Consider the following 22,497-nt stretch of genomic DNA (forward strand, 5'->3'; position numbering starts at 1 on the left):
AAGCATTTATCCTAAATTTCCTATATCATAAGGTAATCAGTATTTGTGAGAAAATGTCTCTTTTTAAATATATTCTAACTAATAAATGAAAATAAAATTACAGAATTTTAATGATAAACTGGATATGAAGTACTCCCTAATACAGAACATACCTCCTACGGTCTTACCAAAGGGATCAAACCTGAGTCTGATCAAGCCTCTGGATCTAGCTGCGGCTTTGCAGGAAATGCAAAGGAAAGAGAAACATGTTAACTCTACCACGAGTATGCAATCGGCAAAATACAGACTGCCTTAGATAAAATAAAGGGAACCTGAAGATTAAAAAAAGTTAAAGATATTCCAATTTTAAAATATAAGCAACAATAAACTATGATGTCTAGTGGTATAATTTTGGGAGATAAAATTAAAGAAAGTCAAGGAAGTAGTTCCTATAAAAGTCAAGGTAGTGATTTAGGAAAAAAGCAAGATTTGAGACAGGGTAGATGGAGGGCTTTCTAAGTTGGCTGACAAGGTTCTCTTTATTGATCTGGGTGGTGTTCTTATGAAAACTTATTAAGCTACATATTTATTTGTTGGTGTTTTCTATAACTGTGTTTCATTTTGTAAATCAAAAGTTAAAAAAATCAGAAACCCTGGTTTCTAGTCCTAGCTACTAACTGGGGGCTGTTGCACACTTCATTTGCAAAATGTAGAGATGCTCTAAGATAATTCCAGACCTAATATAAATTAAAAAACACCTCAGGGCTTCCCTGGTGGCGCAGCGGTTGAGAGTCCGCCTGCCGATGCAGGGGACACGGGTTCGTGCCCCGGTCCGGGAAGATCCCACATGCCGCGAGGAGGCTGGGCCCGTGAGCCATGGCCACTGAGCCTGCGCGTCCGGAGCCTGTGCTCCGCAGCGGGAGAGGCCACAACAGTGAGAAGCCCACGTACCGCAAAAAAAAAAAAAAAACCCACCTCAGTAACTACAAAAATCTCTACTAAATGAAAGAGTATAACAAAGCCATCCTTAACAAAAAAAAGCCAGAAGATGATTTTTAACTCACCAAAACAATGCAATACAGCTTTCCCAAAGGCTACCAAAGAAAAAAGAAAAAAAATCTAGCGTAACAGTAATAATATACAAGGAGTAGACAAAACCTAAGACTGCCTGAAGTTTCTTTTGGACAATTTTATTTTCATACCTCAAAGAATCCCAAGGGCAGGGTTCCCAGTTTATGTAAACTACCCTGGAAAACTTCTGACAGTAAAAGAATTTGAAATAATTTTTACATTGAGGGTAAGAAGCTATACCAACCACACTTATTTTCTTGAGGGTGGGGAGAAACCATTATATTGTACCAGTTAGGAAATGGTAGTAAATCAGGGAAGCATGAAATTAGGAATGAATACCTTTTGTACATCAAGATGATTAACCCATTATGGATTTTTAAAGTATGTATAGAATTTATTCTCTTTAGGAATAAGAACTGAAAGGATGTCTCTCAAGTACAAACCAAAATAAAGAGGGGTTTAAGTTTACTGCCACCATTAAAGCTTTAAAACCAGACACACTCTTCTCCTCCTTGTTCATACGTGTTCTACTGGGCATCCTTTTCCAAAAAAGACCAAGTTCTTCCATCTGTTACAGTAGATAACCTTCCCCCCTTTGATGATTTTTACAAGAGGCCAAGTGTCGGAGAATTTCTTCGTAGCTACAGTATGCCCTTTGAACACTCATTTTGACGTTATGCACGTGCAAACTAGCGTGGAACCCACAATGGCTTGATAACAGTTTTATGAGTAATGTTCACCATGTTCAGCCTTTCAATCCTATTAACTTCTAGTCTTTGGCTCAATTAACGTTACACTAAAAGACTCTCATCTTGTCCAGCCCAGTTCTCATCCTTGACTGTACCCTAGAAACACCGAGAGAACATTACTAAATACTGATGCCTGGGGCCCACCTGACTTAATTGTAAGTGACAGCACCCAGATATCAAGATTTTTAAAGCTCCCCAGATGATTCTAATGGATATCAAGGTTGAGCGCTACTGTTCCTGGCAACTTTTTTTCCTATTTCTTCAATTACCTAATAGAAGAAATTTTCACATATTGAGGTACAGGGACATTATTCTGGTTTATACATGAGTTAATTTGTATTTTATGCTGACTAAAACAGTCTGTTTGTGGCCTATCAAACATACATTGTACAATTGCTTTAATCATTAAAGAAAAGTGTGCACTGACCAGGAGTAAAGAATGTCCATGTTAAAAATAAAGATTAAATGCCTCCCTACCTGGGAGGCCAATGCTGATACTCCTTAAATGATAAGACTCCCTTCCCAGATGCCAAGGCCGTACTGTGTACATGCTGATCTGTGTTTTGGGTATTTTTTTGAAACCCTGAAGGAATGTATCCCTGACTTGTTTGATGTTCTTTGTTCTGACGAGACATAAAACTGTGCTGAAAACCATGCTTCTCCAGAGCAGTTCCTCAGAGTTATCTGAGAGGCTGTCTCCCAAGCTATAGTCTTCAGTTTGGCTCAAATAAAACTCTTTTCTATTCCCATTATAGATCATTTATTGATTATTTCCACTGACATACCTTTTCCACTCATTCACTGAAAAACAACTGTACATAATACATAGCATTTTTCTCAATTTTTCACTTATTCCTTCAGAACTGTTCCTTCTTTCAAAAGGTTCATTCCATATGGATATTTGCTCTTCACTTTCATCTCCATTATAATCACATGCCTCTTCTCTCTGGCACTTTCAAAGTTTTCACTACTTTTGCAGTTATCAGAAATAAGCTTAATTATATTCATTAAAGTCTAAAAAGTAAGCATGAACATAGAAAAATATCTTAGATCAAGAAACAACTCAATAACCAAGATGAAAACAACCTCAGATGACCTCTAATGCTGCAACTGGTATAAGCACCACTGGCCCTCTCAGGCTCTAAAATTCTAGTAAATTTTACTAGTAACTAACAATGTTTCTATATCTGGCGAATCTTTTAAAAAGTGCTATAATGAAAGAAAAGATGTCTTAACGAGCCATAACATTTTTAAAAGACCCAAAATACACAATTCTAGTTTGAACCTAATATAATTTCATCCTATATAAAAAAAGAAAAGATGACTGCTTTCTTCATATTCATCTCCTGCCTAAACAAAAACACAATGCAGTAACATCAGAGAACACTATACACCACTGGTGCTGCTCAGAACGACGTGTAAGAAAGCTGGATGAATCTGAGCTGTTAGAAGATAATTTTAATTGTACATAAATAAAACCTGTCCTATATAGGCACAAATGGAAATTAAAATGCCAGACAGATTAGGAAATAATCTCAAGAAGAAGTTGGTTCATTGCCCTGAGGCTCTGAAATTTTCTCCTAGTCAGCAACAAGACCTGGAGACAAACAGGCAAAGTATTGTAAGGGTACTGATGATAAACAGGTAAGAGTCTAATACTGAGCTCCAGACCCTTTTACCAAATTTTTATGTGGCAGGGATGCTTTGATCAAATCCCTAACCTGAAATGTAAGACAAAAAATAAACCCGTGTTTATTTTACCAAGAATGTGTAACTATTTATGGTTCATCTAAGTTTCTAGTGGTTAAAATATATAAGCTTTTTAAATAACAACGATGACAAAAAATAGAGGAAATAAAACAAGGACAAGGGCTTCCCTGGTGGCGCAGTGGTTGAGAGTCCGCCTCCCGATGCAGGGCACACGGGTTCGTGCCCCAGTCCGGGAGGATCCCACATGCCGCGGAGCGGCTGGGCCTGTGAGCCATGGCCGCTGAGCCTGCGCGTCCGGAGCCTGTGCTCCGCAACGGGAGAGGCCACAACAGTGAGAGGTCCGCGTACCGCAAAAAAAAAAAAAAACAAAAACAAAAAACTTGGGCTTCCCTGGTGGCGCAGTGGTTGAGAGTCCGCCTGCCGATGCAGGGGACGTGGGTTCGTGCCCCGGTCTGGGAGGATCCCACATGCCGCGGAGCGGCTGGGCCCGTGAGCCATGGCCGCTGAGCCTGCGCGTCTGGAGCCTGTGCTCCACAACGGGAGAGGTCACAGCAGTGAGAGGCCCGCGTAACGCAAAAAAAAAAACAAAAAAAACAAGGACAACAACAACTTGATTTACCTGTATCTGACAATGTTTTCAAAATTTACATATGAAACTGAAATCTAAAAAATAAAACACACACTGAAAGTTATGAAAACACCCTCAATCAAGTCTAGATTTTCTACTTGGAGAAAACGTTCATACATGCAAATGAACACACAACTAATATTTTCTCAAAACACAGTTCTCTTCTGATCAAAATATGCCTAGAAGGCTGATACTGCAGAAAACTCTGTCCTCCATGTTTGAGAACACCATGACCTACTGAGCTAGAACAAGTGATGATACCTTTCAAAATACTTTTAACACTACATCTACACACCTACATACATACACATATGTGAAAGTCTATAATCCTGCACTTACGAACTCAATTTACACTCAGTCATTTCATCATGAGAAACTTTTCTTACAATCTTTCTATGTGCCTTTTAAAATTATGTTCTATAATACTTGTTATTTAACTTTATTTTTTGTTAAAGAAGACTAAGCAAGAACTACAGAAATACTTAAGAAAGGATTCAAGGAGTAAAGCTACACGCCATCCAAACTTTTCTAACAAATGCCTCGGAGGAGCCCTTGAAGTCACTTGACTGCAGTCTAGATTGACTAGGAAAGAAAAAAATTAGAAACAAAGTCAAAGGAAGCTAGTAAACTTCCAGGAGCACTTATAAAAGAGGATTTCTGCTTCATTCCCTGGAAAAAGAAATCAAAAAGGAAAAAACTAAATACAAATAGGGAATAAAGGATGGATGTTATAATTATGCACCTTAGAAATGTGAGATTAGGCCTTTTTTATTTCATGTCAGCCCACCTAAAATGACCTTGTTACTTGCAGCTGGGATACAGTTTCCTATGACATATTGGGGGGCAGCGGGGGATGTCAAGGAGCCTGTAAGAACTTTGGATTCCAACCTAGTGCAATCCTCAGGAACTAGAAGTATGCATTTTGAAGAGAGATTTTTAAAGCATTATATCCACACCTAATGGTACAGCCAAAAAAGACCATGCGCTGATAAGTCATAGTTGTAGTGGTTGTAGTCTGTATAGAAGTAAACTGCCTGGACAGTGTCGTCATCTCAATGTATAAAAATAAATTAGGAAAAAAAGAATATGAATGGTTCTTAGAGACATAATCGTTCTTAAAGACATCATAAAGGTGTTATACTACACAGCATAAAACAAAATGTCCCCCAAAACTCTTTAAATGTCTCTCTCTCTCTCCCCCTGAAACTCCACCTCCCCACAGAGGACCAGATATCTTTCTGGTTCTCCTGTCCTATCGCTCAAACACGCCTGGCTGATTGTCCTCTTCCTCCTTTCACTTTCTGGGATATAGGTTTTGGCCTCTCTAAGTTGCCTCTAGTTTTGAATTGCCACGCATCACCCTGAAAAAGCCTAGAAGTGGAACAGCAAATTTTTTCTTCTCAACAAATAGAAAAGAGATTTTATTTTTACTAATCCTTTGTAACGCGTTGGGGTGGGAGTAGGGGGGTGTTGGCAACTCATTGATCTAAATCCTACTCTCTACAGCTATCCTCTTTAACACATTCTTTAGTTGCATATAAATTAATCCATGGTTTTCTGTTAACCCTGTCATGGGAGACTTCCATATTACCCAGACAAAATACACCCAGAAAATGAACACAACATATACACTGATGTCACAGATAAAGGGTATGGTACACCTAAACAAAGAAGAAATAAGAAAAGGAAAACTTGGTGAAGGCAGCAACTCTATTAGGATATATCTCCCAAGCTTGGTTGGTTCCACTCAAAAGAATCTTGACTACAAAAATCATCACTTAATATCTGAAGGGGGCTTTAAAATATGTTTAAGGAAAAAAAGGATTAAAAATAATTGAACCACATGTAATAAAAGAGAATTATACTCACAGTTGGGTTAAGCATAATTAAATACATTTATATGGTAGATTTGTATTTTAAATTCTAGCTCACTTCCATTTAGAAAATAGGAAAATTCTTTGGCAATTGTGGTTTAAGAGATCCTCTCTTGTTCTAGAATTTTCTTCATCCTACCTTGTTCAGGAACTGTGGGTTCTCTTCCATTTGGACTATCACATCACATCCTACTTATAAGGTCCTTACCACTAATTGCAGAATATTCTTACCCTCCAGCAAGTCATAGTACATAGGTAAAATCTGTATCGTTCTTTCTTGGAAGAAGTTTTCTCCAATAAACTTGCTGCTAAGCACAAGTCATTTACCAAGGGATGGGCACCTGGCCTTGTAGTGCCTCCCCATCTATGCTCTGAGTATACTGGGTAAGGGGAGGATCTTTTAAGATACTCCTTTGGATGGAAAAAGAAATTTCCAGAGTGAATTAAAGAGATAGCCCACGTAGGCCAAAATGTATCTGGATGGTCTATCAGGATGTTTACAGCAGCAAAGCAAAAACCCAGCTTAAAGCAGCTTCAATAAGAACTGGCATCACCTCATATAATAGAAGAGTTGGGAGGCAGGACTGCACTGGGCCAGAGCAGCAGCTCCATGACGTCAGGCGTCAAGCACCCCACACCCCCTCACAGCCACGACAAGTAGCAGGGAATGGCAGCTTTCCTGCTCTGGACCCTTTTATGAGGGAGAGAAACCTTTCTCAGAAGCCCCCACCAGACCTGACCATCAGACTGTACTGGCCAAACCTGGATCACATACCCATGCCCTAGGAACTTAGAAACACGTGAATCTGGCATTTTTAGCCTCAAGTATGATATTTGCTTAGTAAATTTTAATAATCTTTCCTAACTGAAGAAATTCAGTCTTACTATTTGGCCACCTAAACTGAAACCTACTAAGATCTTGGAAACAACCTAGTTTGATCGATGGTTTTTATTGTTTTTTTGTTTTTTCCTATTTTAAAACCAAGCTGATCTACTTTAGGGCTAGTTTGAGTGTTAACATTTCAAAAGCGTTTTCAAAAAATCAACTGTAGGCATCAATACTATTTTCCAAAAAATAATATTAATGCTTACCCACAAAAGAGAATCGCAAAGCAAATTCTAAGGCTAAAATGTTAACATCTGACAAAGTCCCCACATCCTCTCTAGAACAACCTACCTATGAACTTTGTTTTTCTCAGAGAAACTTTTGCAGTACTCATTGACCTAAATATACTGGCATAACAAAGTCCATATCCTAGAGTTAATAAAATGTGTTTTTACTTCCAGAGCAAAAACAGATGACTGGTCAGTTTGAACTTTCTACAATGTTAACCATTTGCTGAATTATTCAGAACCCTCCTAGGAAAAGCCATGACTCTCCACACACCAATTAAATGCTTTAATCATACTTTAGATAACTAATCTATTTCAATCCTGATAACCTAATTACTTAATTCTAGTAAATAAATCCCAGCCCAAGTCCAAAATAGAGTATTAAACTTTAAAATCAGTGAATGTAAGCTGAAACAGATCCACTATGAAGAAGTTCAAAATGTTTTATTCTATAAAAAAGTCTGTTTATCTGAAATTCCAGAATTAAACTGCACTATTATGCTAGGGTTTTCTATACCAGTTCTAACTAATGTATTATCTCTTGTAATTATATTAAGTGGATTCATGCTTGTTGGATTTAAAATTCCCTAACAGGAGACTCTGCCCTGATGACTCAACATAAAACAGGTACACCATCTCCACTCCCCCTGCATTTTTTTCCCCACATCACATTTCACCTCCCATTACATGTGTTTGTGTGTTTCTGTCATGTGTGTCTCATTGCTCCATAGGAAACAATGACACACTATCTTGGTGCTCAGTCGCTGGGGCCTTAAATACAGACACTTTTATTAAGTGCCCGACATACAGACGCTTAATAAATGTGTTGAGTGAACAAATGAACGTCTTAGAAATGTAGACTCACTAATAAGAAATTTGTATTTTTACTGAGGTACATTTACTTATATTTTTAATTGTGGTGTAATGATTTCAACAGTAAGAATTTCAACAGTAAATCACAAAGAAAAATAAAAAACAAACAATTGCTACTACAACCACTGCTACCACAAGAGGCAGCCACCAGTTAAAAATCTGTTACGTTCTAATCACAGAATAAACAATTTAATTCTAACAACAAGCCTATGGTGTACGTATTAGCCCCATCTTATGGACGAGGGGATTGAGGATCAGAAAGATAAAATAAGATGTCCAAGATCAAACAGAGGATAAACAGTCAATCCAAAACACAGAGCTCTGACTCCTAAATCCCCACTGTTAATTTGTGATGGCCAAGTATCATCAAGGGACAAAAGCAATTCACATCTCAATGGCAAGATACAGAGCCCATAGAAAGAACTGGGAAAAGCACAATACTCAGTGAATTCTACACCTGAACATCAGGCAGCCAAAAAATGAGACATGTTTAAAAATTAAACATCACTTGAGTCTTTCCTCCAAAAGAAATACCTCAGAATCACTGACTGGTCTAGTAGATAAATGGAGTTAAAGTATAAATAACTTACATTCTTAAAAGCTGCCCTTGGGTTAAAGTATCCAGTGAAAACTACAGTGTGTTTAGTTATTTTTCTCAAATCCAATTCTATTTTATGTTCAGCCAAAAGCATTTTCTACTGTCTTTCTACCAAGCCTTGCTTCTTCATTAGCTTCCATCTTATATTTTTCATCCAATCCAGTTAGTCGCAATTTTTTTATGACAACAAAGCTCATTTGTTGTTCCATGAAATAAATATAATTGATTCTGTGTGCTGGTCATGTTTCTCAGACATTTAGTTATTACTTCCACCCACATATTTCATGTTTCCCTAGAAAAGTGGCAGCCACGTGGATTCTTAATGCTCCTTGCAGTGTCTACATTTATAATTTGTTGCAAGCTAATTTTATCCACAGGGAAACTCACATTAAAGATAGGCCTCTAAGCCACTATTATGTATCCTGATTTAGGTAGTTAGAGTAAAATCAGTCTCACTTTTCTACAATACAAGTATTATCCCAGTTTATAAGTGACATTAGAAATCAATACCCATCTTAATTCACTAACAAGGAGGGGTGTCCTAGAGTGAGTGGACCAAGCAACCACAGTGCTTCTTAACAGTGTGAGTGGCCAAACAGCAAAAGCAGTTTAAAAGTTATAAGGTGAGAAATGCTTTCAAATTAAACAAACTTATTATAATACTTGTACCTTTAATTATACATACAAAAGCTCTATGATTACAGCTGCCCGCAAACTTAGGCACTTCATTAGGCAAATGTATTGTTTTCCATACCACAACATGCTTCAGCAGTACTTCTCAACTTGACAGTTTTACTTACTGTCTTGGAAGCAGTATTAATGTACTGCATCACCATTTCTTTTTTGATACTGAAGTCCTTTTCCCGCAATGGTGCCTTTTTATCTTCATTTAAATTCATATCTTCCTGGAAAACACAATTAAAAAGCCTCGTTTTAGAATCTAAGTAGAGCAACAGTTCTACATACACAATGAACAGAAAATCAATACTTTGTGACTAAAGCAGCATTAACTGTTTTGGAATGATTTACATGTAGCTCTGCCAGGAGAAAAAAGAGAAAGGACCTGGAGATACAGAGAACAGAGTATTCTAGATCATTTTAGCAGGTAAAACACTTACCAGAAAAACTTTTTAAATTCACAGCAGGCTAGTAAAATTACATTCACATCACTATAGATAATTAGACAGTTGAAGATTTCTGCCTTCCATAAGCTTATTAGGATTCACAATTTATATATAATTGTGAAATATATATATTACATATAAAAATATATTTATCTATATGTATTATAGTCAATATATAATATTTATAATTTATATAAATATATTTTAAAATATAAACATATTTTTACAACAGCTGTACTTGAAGCCATCTTGCACCATTCTGAAAGCGCTCCTCCATATATCATAAGAATTAAAAGGTAAATAAGCCAATCCCTTTTCAGATTCTGATACGCTACAAGCACATACCAAATACCTAATACTGATCCTAGCAAAAGGTGAAGCATCCTACAGTTTTAACTGTCTCTTCTCCACCCCTATCAAAAATATTCATTAATTTATTGCATGTTCTAAATCACATAAAAGTGGCACTCATAAAAAGAAGTACCACCTAAAAACCTAACATTTCTCAACAGCACCAATCAAAATAAAGGTTTAGGTAAGCTAGATCTTGCTACAGACCTAATTCTGACTAAAAACTGCAAGTCAATAATATCCGCATAAAGATATGAATTGCGACCAGAATCCATCAGCTCAGTTGACAAAGGAAGGGAGGCTGAGGTAAGACAAAAATGGCTGAAGGAGAGGGCAGCTCAAATGGATTTCCTCCTGATCTTAGCCTTGGGTCATCTGTGTGCAATGTAGGACATCTTAATGTATATAAACTACATATCCACTCAGAAACGTGCCCATAAAAATCAGGACTTTGGATCACCCAGTGAGCCCAGAAAGTTAAATTTCTTCTAAGTTTTATAAGGGTTCTACAATTCAGACACTGTAGTTTATGCCTTTAGCTGACTCAGTTTTTGGCTACCAAAACTGTGAAGCAATTAAAAGTCAAAATTCCCTTCATTTCACCTTGATACAAAATTTAAGATCTTAGAAGTTGTCCCGTTTGATACTCCAATAAAAGGTAGCAATTAGTAACGTCACTCTTGGCTATTCTGGTTAGAAATATCCTATTATGTGAATAATGGTTTAGTTTGTTTCTTTTTTTTTTTTCTCTAAGCCAGTGATTTTCAATACACCTTAACACCACTTAGGAAGCATTCCGGAAATGTCTCGGGGCATTTTGGTTGTCATGGTGACTGAGGTGATGCTACCAGCATTTACAGGGGAAAGGTGTGCTAGACATTCTGCAACACATGAGCTAATCCTACACAATAAGAAACTGTCCTGTGTCCCACAGAGAGATAAACAGAGAGAACGAGAGAGGGAAAATCATAATTATCTATGCCTAGACTCTAATTCAATGAAATTAGATGTAAAACAGAATATGTAAATTGTTACATATTTAATACTTTATATATTATGTAACTTAATATACATTGAATTTTCCAAGAATCCAACTACTCTGTAAATTATAGTTGCACTGTTTTTGTTTTAAGCGTTACCATCATTTGTGTTCCATTTCTGAAATTTAGGTATCCCAGGACAATGCTGCTTGTGGTATCTGAATCAACAGAACAACACACCTATATCAACCTACATCGTAGCTGTTGTACTCACAGTGGCATGAGGCAAAGACTCCAGAATGTGACTTTATTGTGCCTTCTTGAGTAGTCGATGGCCAACTGTTTACAATGAAATACATACTGTTTTATTATATAGTACAGTAGGCATTATATGTTGATTTTTTTTAAATTATGAGTGGAGATAGTTTATATAATCTATAAAGAATTGAACTAAGAAAAAGTAATGAGGAAGTTAAGGAGCAATTGCTATAAAAGGTGTGTGTGAGGGGCACCTAAGAGCACAGAGAACATCTGTTTTAAATTATTCACTGTATTTTTTATTTTCTGTCTAATGGCCAAATGTGACCCAGCCTCTTTAACCAGCAAATTAAAATACTTAACAGATATAGAAAACTAAAAAACAGAAAACCCATTAGCTGTGGCTGAAATCAAAATAAAATTTTAAGGTGGGGAGTTGTAAGAAAGAAAAGACTACTGCTTTCTTTCTGGAAAGGCATCTTCACGATAACATGAGCTTATACACAAAAGTTGTATGTTTGGAATTAAGGAAGAAACCCAGAGTTCTCCCAACTTCTTTCCTCTGGCTTACCCCACCTCTCTTGTCTAAATATGACACTCAACTCCATAACGAAAGTTTAATGACAGTGGCTGCTTAAAAACAAGAGGAAACAAAGAAGAAATGATACTACAGAGAAGTTTGGAATCACCTACATAATCGCACAAACCTTCCAGGATCACTCACTAGGTATGTAACTTCATCTAACAGATGGTCCTTCTCTTTACATCCAGGAAGAAATGGCACTCGAAAGAGTAAGAAAAGTTCTGCCCTTTACAAAAGGAAAAAGAGAAATAAGGGAGTGATGGAAAGAAAAAAAAAATGTATGTATCTATGGAATAGGGTACAGGATTTTTAGAATGGATTTTGAATCTTTATCAGTGGAGAACAGGGCTAAAAAAGAAGAAAACTCTACAAGACACTGGCACTGAACCTCTGAGGGTCACAGAGTCCTAGCGAAATGTATTGGAGCTTCTTCCCAGAAAATGCACATCCATATTTTATGTTATAGTTCCAATTCAAGTTAAGCTGAACATCTTCCAAAGCTATCCAAGAACCTGGAGGTGGGAGGCAATGCGGGAGCCAAGCATCTCTATTTAATAAGCCCCTGCCTTAAGGCAAAACCTTCAGCATGAGATTTTGAATATCACATAGTCTAAACTCCATGTATGTATTACACAACAGAAAATACAGGCTCATAGAAATGAAATGACTTTTCAGAGCTATCTGGTTGTTAGAAGCTTGAGAACTGGAGCCCAGACACCCAGTCTAGTGCAGTTTCCAGATAACTGTAAAGGGTCTCTTGTGAGCAAGTCATCAGTTTTCACATTAGTGAGTTCACAGCTGGTTAGTATGATCATATCGCATTTCCGTTGTCTTAGGGCACGTTCCCTAGAGGCAGACCTGGGACAGGGATGCAGGTGCAGGTGATTAATGAGGGGGATGCTCTCAGGAAAAGGGGACTGAGACAGGGACATTCGAAAATGTGGCCTCAGCTGGATTCTCGCTTCAGCCTGAAGTGCACAGCAGTAGATAGTACCTGGAGGGAGAGGCCAGCCTTGACACCACCCAAGTCAGTCAGCCATTAGCTGCAGGACCCCAGTTCCCTGAGGCCAAATCTCTGGATTAAGAGGGCAGATGTGAACCACCAGGAGCCAACACTCACACCTGGGTACGCCCGTAACCAGCCTGGTGAAGGGGGTCTTGGAGGGGCACCAACAGTGTCCACTACAGCATTTGAAAATAACTTACTTTATATTATAATAAGCCTTCTTTCTAAGCAGAACTGAATAATACAGAAACCCACATTTATGGCCTACACAAGCAATATAAACCTCTGTGTGTTAACCAGTTCTTCCATTCAAACACAGGTCAGGACATGTAGTACACTGTGTGGATACAGAATGATACTGTAGCTACAGATTTTATAACAGCCCTGAAAAACAGCTTACTTCAATATATATATCTATACATTGATATATATGTAACTCAATAAATATCTGTAATAAATAAAATAATAAACAGCAAATACATAGAACACATAACTGTACAAGGCCTGAGGAATGATTTGAATGAGGCTAATATTTCAGTGGGTATGAGATAAATTCTATTTCTTTAAATGGAAAAACCTTATCAGTTGGCTATTTAACTGAATATAGCTCATTTAAAAATATTTTTTGAGTAGTCATCAATCAAAACTTTAGTGTCTGTCAATCTGAAGAGTAATTATTGGTTTTGTTGTGAAAGTTCTATTAATACCTTAGCAACATACATAATGAATTAACTCACTTATAGCACTACCTTCATATACATGCTTAAACACAGTTTTTTGCCTGGGGAAATTGGGAGTCGCAGCATCAAAAAGTAATTTTCCTCTAGTTAATTACTTTCTAATTAAAAACTATACTTAAATTGAATCACTGTGTTACTTCACTATGTGAGTCTGACTGGCACTAGGGGCAGATTTCAGAAATACAGGGAAGAAATACTGAAGAAAAAAAATTAAGGGGCATGCTAAAAAATAAGCAGGATTCTTGGAAAGTGTCAAGGTCATGAGAGATGAGGAAGTACTACTGATCAGGAGATGAAAGAAACATGGCAAACCAAACATAAGATGTGATGCTGGGCTGTAACCTAGAACAGGAAAAGCACATCAGTGATAAAACTGCTAAAATCTGAATAAAGTCTATGGTTTGGTAACTACTGTACCAACATTAATTTCTTAGTATTAATAATTGCACTAAAGTTATATAAGATGCTGGCATTAGAGGAAGTTGGGTGAAGGGTATAAAAGAATTCTCTGTACTATTTTTGCAATTCTTCTGTAAGTCTAAGATTATTTCAAAATAAAGTTTTTTAAAAACTAAATTAAAATATTCATAAAACTTCTGCTTTAAAAAACTAATTTGAAAAGAACAAGAAAAATGGAACATCCTACATTCTTTAAAAATACAGTAGTTTTTTAAACATCCACTAAATAAATGTTTGTAGTGTATTGGCCACAATAAATACACACAAACTTGATGGAGGGGAGGGAAGTAAAGAAACCACTATCAAGACAAATCTGAGGCTACCGAGAGGAAGAGTTAAGACACAGGTAACAGAAGCCCATTCAAAATCTTTTAAAGGTCAGGCATCCTTCGGAATTTTCCAAAACACAAAGTTCAAGTTGCTCACATGTCTTCCCATTTTCATTCCAAATCTACTCTCTGAACCATCCTTCTCATTCATTCTCGAAGCAACACTTGCTACACCTTTTCACAAGGACCTGGTATTTCTATAATCTTAAATAGCGGTTAAGTCTGAGCCAGGCATTGTGCTAAAATACTTATAAGCACAATTTATTTAATACTCAGTAATAACCCTTTGAGGTATGTACTATCCTCTCTTTATTGATGAGAGAACTAAAACTTAGGGAAATCCTGTAAATTGGCCACAGTCCTGTAGCTTAGATTTGTCTCTCCATTCTTATTTCCATATTATTTATCTCCATTATCTAAAATCCCACTTCCGGGCTTCCCTGGTGGAGCAGTGGTTGACAGTCCGCCTGCCGATGCAGGGGACACGGGTTCGTGCCCCGGTCCGGGAGGATCCCACATGCTGCGGAGCGGCTGGGCCCGTGAGCCATGGCCGCTGAGCCTGCGCATCCGGAGCCTGTGCTCTGCAATGGGAGAGGCCACAACAGTGAGAGGCCCGTGTACCGCAAAAAATTAAAATAAAAATAAAATAAAATAAATAAAATCCTACTTCCTCTGGGCCTAATGCCATCTGACATGCTCGGCAGCCAACACCTTGTGTTGACTCCTCTGCCAGTCCATGCCTTCACACCCACAACCAGCAATCTTCATTTCCACTTTCCTCAGCCTCGGTCTTCATGACCACACCTGGGCCTTTTCATTAGCTAAAAACTGTTCCACCTCTAGTATCATCATAATCCCCAAGATCCTTTTCTCTGACCTCAATCTTCTATCTTTTCACTTCTCCCACTCCCAAGCCACCTATTTTTTGACCTCAATAAAACCTCCAGTGTCGTGACCCCCTCCATTTTCTCCCAATTAGTCTCTTATGGTCCATCACTTCCTATAACATTGATGGAAAATCCTAGTGGTCTCTCCTCACATTCCCTAGAGTACTCATTTCAAACTTGCCATTTCCAGGAGCTATGAAACCATTGCTTCTACCTACCATTTTCAGTAAGCAAATTTTAATTTCCTCCATGAAAAGGAACCTATAATTCAATTTCCTGTTTCCTCTATTACCAATTTATTTGCACACTAATTTTTCTGTGCCAACTCTTGCCTCATTCCAAAGATAATCCCATTCATTTATGCTCTGGATCCTCTTTCCTTTCACCTCCTAAAAGGGCACTGCACATCAGTTACCCTGTTTTAATCCCGTTTCACTAAATTCTTCTCAGTTGGTTGGGTCTCAGTATATAAACATGTTAATCCTTAATGGATTAAAAATTAAAAGAAAAAAGCCTCCCCTCAACCCTAGCTCTCCTTTGTATATGCCTTTCTTTTTCCTCCTTCACAAATAATTTTTAAAAGAACTTTTTTCTACACTTGCCGTCTCTTTTACATTGCATATACTTTTTAGATATTTGTCAAATGAGATATAACAAAACTTCCCAAATAGAATTTGCTAATCCTATTTTGGGACAAACATGAAATGCAGGTAATTTTCTGGGAAATGGAGCTGGAGCCAGAGATAACACTCACAGCCCCAGTCTTGAAGAGTAATGGAAACAAAGTCCAGCTCCAGAGGCAGGGTCTCCAGGCAGTGGCACTGGCACAGGTAAAACTGGCCAAGCTAAAATCCATCATGTCTTCAGGGAGCACTAGCAGAACCACACACAACCTCTGTGACCTGGAACCGTCAGTGTGTGGTTGAGCTGTGCAAAGCAGCACCTGCTTGAGAGGTGAATAGCACTGAGATCCTACTAAGACTTCACTCACCAGGCTGTGTGACTTTGTGTGGTGTTGTGTCCTCTCAGAGGAAAGAAGGTGTACACATTTTTCTAATTTGCACAAGGACACCAGATGGGTAGCTGTGGCCCTGACCTGGAAACCAGGTCAATGACATGTAGTCAAGCCAGCAGCTTTTAAGATGCTCCAAAGGATTTTTCCTATGTGTCAGATGGGGCCAGAAGTTCTCACAAACCGGGAAAACCCAAGTTTGCTACTATCTTTAGACACCTTGACTCCATCCTAGGCTGATAAAATACCAACACAAAATAAATACCTTCTACTTCTTCTCTGGCAAAACTGAGAGAGAAAAAAAGATGTAATCTTAATACTCATGCACATACATGCAACTAGTGAGCACCAAGGTGTAATCAAGCAGAGAATGGCAAACAGAGAGTGGACATTTTTTCAACTGAATTACAAACATTAGACTCACTATTTTCATTCATGGATGTGGATTTTACAAGACAGCATGTTCATTAAATTTACATACATCAAGTTGAGTGGGATAGTTAATGTCATGGAGAGTCAGACTAAATTTAAAATGATTGACTTATTTGGAGAATTAAGTGAATATACAAGCAGCAAATTGAAGATGGTCAGGTGTGAGGAAATTTACCCAGAAAGGAAAAACACTACAGACAGGCAGAAGCACGACTAGAGTTATAAAATGGATCCTGGAAAAACAGTACAATAATGGATCAAAACATTCATAAGGATCAATAAGCATAATATTAAAAGGTAAAAATTGGAAGCACAGCAATATCAAAACCAAACATTCTTATTGTCAACAGCTATCATCTCATTTCAGTAGTGTTCAATGCTTTGTTTCATGGGTTAAAGCCAAAATAATTGTTCTTGGTAGCAGTTTTGCTAATGTTTTTTTTTCACTACAGCCACAAATTGGTTATACGTTTTAAGAGGTCCACAGTGATCCCCTAATTACTTCTCCTGGGACCTCAGAGCTCAACATCCTACAAGAGCAATTTTACCCATACTTCTTCTAAAAGTATAATTCTGTCCTTCACCACACTGGAATTCATCTTCCATATCACACAATGTCAAAAGGTCTTGCTGATGTGTATCCCTACTGAGGAATGTTCTTACTACCATGAGTGGTTTAGTGCCAAATAAAAACATCAAAGATTTCATGATCTCATTCCAGGTAATTATATACTCCCAAATAGTGCACATTAACTGAATCTCATGTAGTTCTGCAATTTAATATATTGTATTCTTAGATTAGGCTTAAGTAAAATGAGAAAACCTGTAAAAGATAAATACAACCAAAACCCTGGAACTTGGAATTAACTTTATTACTACTATTTTTTTAATAAATTTATTTATTTTTTTGTTTGTTTTATTTATTTTCGGCTGCATTGGGTCTTCATTGCTGCACGTGGGCTTTCTCTAGTTGCAGGGAGCAGGGGCTACTCTTCGTTGCGGTGCGCGGGCTTCTCATGTTGCAGAGCATGGGCTCTAGGTGCGCGGGCTTCAGCAGTTGTGGCTCACGGGCTCAGTAGTTGCGGTTCACGGGCTCTAGAGCGCAGGCTCAGTAGTTGTGACGCACGGTCTTAATTGCTCCATGGCATGTGGGATCTTCCCAGACCAGGGCTCGAACCCGTGTCCCCTACATTGGCAGGCGGATTCTTAACCACTGCGCCACCAGGGAAGCCCTATTACTACTTTATATTGAAGATGCCCATAAATATGCTAAAGCTATAAAACGGCTTATCTTTCTTTGTCCATCATTTTTACTATGTTCTTATATTAACCTTTATATAATCGTTTCATTTCCTTTACATAACTTTGATTATAAAGAGGTCAGATTTTTTGGTTTCACCAATAGTGGGGTTGGATTCACTGTTCTATCCACAATGTCCTTACTCGATCCCAATTAAAATTAACAGGAAATCAGATAGCTAGCTCATTAACAGGACAGCAGCCATAAAATAGCATTTACCCAGAGATTGACAACAAACTCATAAACATTGTTATTCGACCGAATATTCTAACTGGAGCTTATAGAAAGAGTGCAAACTATTTCAATTTGAAACCAAATTACAATTTAACCTAATGCCAGTATCAGGGAATAAACAAACAGAGAAGAAACTTAAATATCACTTTTTTTCCTCACATGCTATAAATTTTAGCAGAATAGACAAGAAATGAGATGAATATGCAGCATGCTGCACAACTCTACTTTGGAATATAATCTGGCTGAAACTGTTCAAGCTTATGCATAAGCACCTACAATCACAGGCAACTGTTACGTAATCCAGCAGAAAAGAACACTGCTACTTATAAAGAGGGCTTCATTCACTTATTTGCTTTTCAACTTTTCTAAACAAATGGCCATTCCTTCATAAATTACATAAAGGATAAAATGGTTATTTCACAAAGCACAAAGGCTGACTTTTCTAGAGAAGAAAATAAGAATAAAAAAAAGCCTTCATCGTTTGGAAAGGCTGTACCTGCACACTTCCTAATTAGTGAAAGAGCAACCTTAAAGATTAACATAACCTTTATCCTTTTAAAACTCTCCTTTCTAATCATTTGACTGGTTCCACGAACTCCCACCAGGCAAAATCTAAGGCTCCTAAATCATTTATTTTCTCATTTATCTGGATCTAGAAGAAACAACGAGGCACTGACATTATCCCCCTGACAAACACAACCCATGAATCAAGTTGACAATAGCCTTACACTTCTACCCTCTCTTCCTCCTCCTCCATTTGGATTATTATTTGGATTGCTTTTAAACAACCTTTCCCTGAATTTTTCAATTTCTACCTGAAGGAGAGGGAGATGGGTGACAACTAATAGATCAGAACAAAGCATTACCATAGAACCTCTCTCGTTTTATCTGGTCAACCCAAAATATACTTTTATAGTTTATAAGAAATAAAAAACACCCATGATACGGAAAAGTAGATTTGCAAAAAATGCTAATACTTGAAATGAGCGAACTGCCAGTAGGAATCTATAGCAGTCAAGTAGCCCTTAAAGAACTAACACAAACGAGTTTTCCTTGGTGTTTCATTCAGACTCCTGGTGACCCTTAAGACATCACTTACACATCCAACACAATAGGTGTTCATTTGTCTGACTGAAGAAATAGCTATGCATAAATCTTTAACACCAACAATGAAAGCGGAAAAAAAGATGAAAAAAGAAAAATTGTCTTTAGCGTGTACCCAAAGAGTGGCAATGTGGAATAAAGATAGCAGTAAGAGCCCTCCTCCCACCAACTGTACCAAAAAGAATCAAATTCAATTTTATCAGTTCACTTGAGCTCTTCTTTCTTCCTCTGGACCTTAGTTTCAAAGATATCTGAGTTGACTACAAAGCAAAGAACACAAAGACATCTCAGTATTTAACTCGACGTGTACTAATTTATATCTTTTCTTGCTTAGACATGGTATTCACCAAAGCAGAAGAAACAGACTAACTCATTCAACAATACATGAAGTATGCACTGTGAAGACAACGAAGGGAACAAAGATGAATAAAGTTAAATGTTCATAGTCCAATAAAATAGAGTTCTTATGAAAAGATTAGAAAACTGATCTAATGCATAATAAATAAAAGAAAACAGAAATGTATCATACATAGTCACTCATTTAATCAGTAATGGAGGATATACTCAGTTTAAAGGATAAAAATTAGCAGAACTACACGTCAACCTCATTGGAAGGCGAGTCTAGTGAAGGGCTAGCCAACTTAATACAAATAACTGAAATGTAAAATGAAAAAAAGGCCTTTACCAAATACTTCAGGAACAGGAAAAAAAAAAAAAAACTCTTTTCTGGGGTTTTCTACTCCAGAAGGAGTAGAAAGGAAAAAGAAAGGAATAAGAATAGGAAAAGATACAAAAATTAGTCACAGATATTCTGATTACATACACAGAAAACTATGAGGAACTCTACAAAGAATAAAAACTGAGAATTCAATAAGATTACTGAATACCAAAAGCAACATGCAAATTAATAATCTTAGTAAAAATGTTAATTTTTTTTAAATACTAGTTACATTTTAGAAATAAACCAAGGAATAAAGCTCATAAAAGATGTACACGACCTCTAGGGAGAAAATTATAAACTTTGCAGTTCAGGAACAGAGAAAATCAAAATAAATAAATAGATATAAGATATCCAATGTTCACAGAAAAATTTAATATCACAAAGGCATTTATCCTGTCTAAATCAATAAATTTATTGCTATTCCAGTCAAGATCCCAACAGGGTTTATAATAAAACTTAACTAATTGATTGTAAAATTAATATAAAATCACAAAGGGGCCAAGAAGAGCCAGGACAATTTTGAAGAAGGGAAGGGGGTCCTAGATATGAAGGCTTATTATACAGTTATATTAATTAAGACAGTGGATATAAATGCAGAGCTAGACAAACAGACCAATGGACAAAATCAAACCTCAGAAACAAACCTACATATGAGCAATACCTTGATGTATAACAGTGGTGTTATTACAAATGATGGACAAGAATGGCTATTCAATAAATTCTGCTAGAAAAACTAGTTATCCATGTAGGAAAAGTATTGGATCCAATCTCTCACGTCAGACATAAAGATATCATAATTCTAACAATTTTAGGAATGTAGAAGAACAGATCTATAATGTCAGGATAGAGAAGGATTTTTTAAATAATATACTTATGACATATTTAAGACCGTTTAAAAATCAAAATGGAGCAACTATGGCTCAGGCATCCAAAATGGAGCCAGACCATTGTTGATGTGGTTTCAGACACATTCCTGCATCTCTAAGAACTTGAATTTTCTCTGAACTGTATCAAATTCAAGAACAGGACCAGCCATTTCAAAACAATATCTCCTAGTATCTGCCAGCTGCACCCTTGTAGTTTTCTAACAGAGAAGAACAAACCTGACTCCATATTGTATCTATTCCTTTAGCTCTAACCTCTGTGCTCTGTTGCCTTGCTTAGTCATGCTGACTGTGCACCTTTGTAAAAGAAGTTGCCTATAGCCTGAAATATACATGATAGCCCATTCTTAAGGCTCTGCCTCCCAGGCTTGACCTTTAAGGTATAAAACTTTCATTCCTACAGAGATAAAAAGTTCCGGAACAGAAATAACATTTGTCTTGTTGACTATTTAAAGGAACATTGTGATCAGACCTAAGTGGACAGCTGCAAGAACAAGGGATTCCTGCACCAAGAAGTTTGCAAAACCAGCCACACCTCCACCTTTTTTAGTATAGAAGCCTGAATTCTAACTCGGGTAAGATGGTTCTTTGGGACCCTAGTCCACCATCTTCTAGGTCTGCTGGCTTTCTGAATAAAGTCACTATTCTTTGCCCCAGCACCTCAGTCTCTCCATTTATTGGCCTGTCATGCAAGGAGCAAGTTAGCAGCTTGGACTCCGTAGCAGTTTCAAAGTCTGTCCCCCTTCACAGTTATGTAATCAGTTCAGACCCCAGCCAATCCCTGATTAACAAGCACCCTTACTTCTTTCTAACTCCAGTCCTAATTCTTGACAGACAACTTATGTAAATAACCTTGCAGGTTTTTTGCCTTTATAACCCTCCCCAATTTTGTGGTCCAAAGGAACACAATTCAAATGGTCCTTGAATCTTTATCTCCTGGGTTGCAATCCTAACAAACCCTAAATAAACACCTGTTTATTCAATCAGGTCTCTGCTTCTGAAATTTTGGTTAACAATACAAAAAGCAGAAACCATAAAAGGATTTATAAATCTGGCCACATTGATTTTTACATTTCTATACTTTCATCCATCCTACCACCCCCAAAAGGAAGTAAAAAGACAAGACTCAGACTGGGACAAGATACTTACAACTCACATAAACTGACATGAGTATTAAGGATATGTGATGAATTCTACAAATCAATAGGAAAAAGAAAAAAACCTCAACGGAAAAAACTGGCAAAAGATATGAACAAGAAATTCACAGGAGAGTAAACCAAAGGGCCAATAAGTGTGTCAAGAAATGTTCAACCTCACTTATGATCAAAGAAAAAAAAAATGTTTAAAGTATTAGGTAACCTGTTTATATCCAACAGACTTTCAAAACTTAAAAAGCCTTATTATACCACTGCAAACTCAGTGACATTCTACAAATTAATTCCAATCACTTGGAATCTTCAAGTGTCAAATTCATAAGATACAAGATTAAGGACCTCTT

General features: G+C 37.2%; 1 protein-coding gene across 4 annotated transcripts in view; it reads right to left on the reverse strand.

Moving 5' to 3' along the window:
* Positions 1 to 22,497, reverse strand: part of DIAPH3 (diaphanous related formin 3) — a 546,819-nt gene that overhangs the window by 462,789 nt on the left and 61,533 nt on the right. For 3 of the 4 annotated variants that reach the window (XM_059996017.1, XM_059996015.1, XM_059996014.1), the window contains one exon: positions 9,396 to 9,500. The exons of the other annotated variant lie outside the window; for it this stretch is intronic. In XM_059996017.1, coding sequence (XP_059852000.1) covers positions 9,396 to 9,500 — 105 coding nt within the window. The remainder of the gene's footprint in view (positions 1 to 9,395; positions 9,501 to 22,497) is intronic. 4 annotated transcript variants of the gene reach the window in all.

This window comes from Delphinus delphis, chromosome 18, assembly GCF_949987515.2.
Source record: "Delphinus delphis chromosome 18, mDelDel1.2, whole genome shotgun sequence".
In the NCBI taxonomy this organism is placed as follows: domain Eukaryota; kingdom Metazoa; phylum Chordata; class Mammalia; order Artiodactyla; family Delphinidae; genus Delphinus; species Delphinus delphis.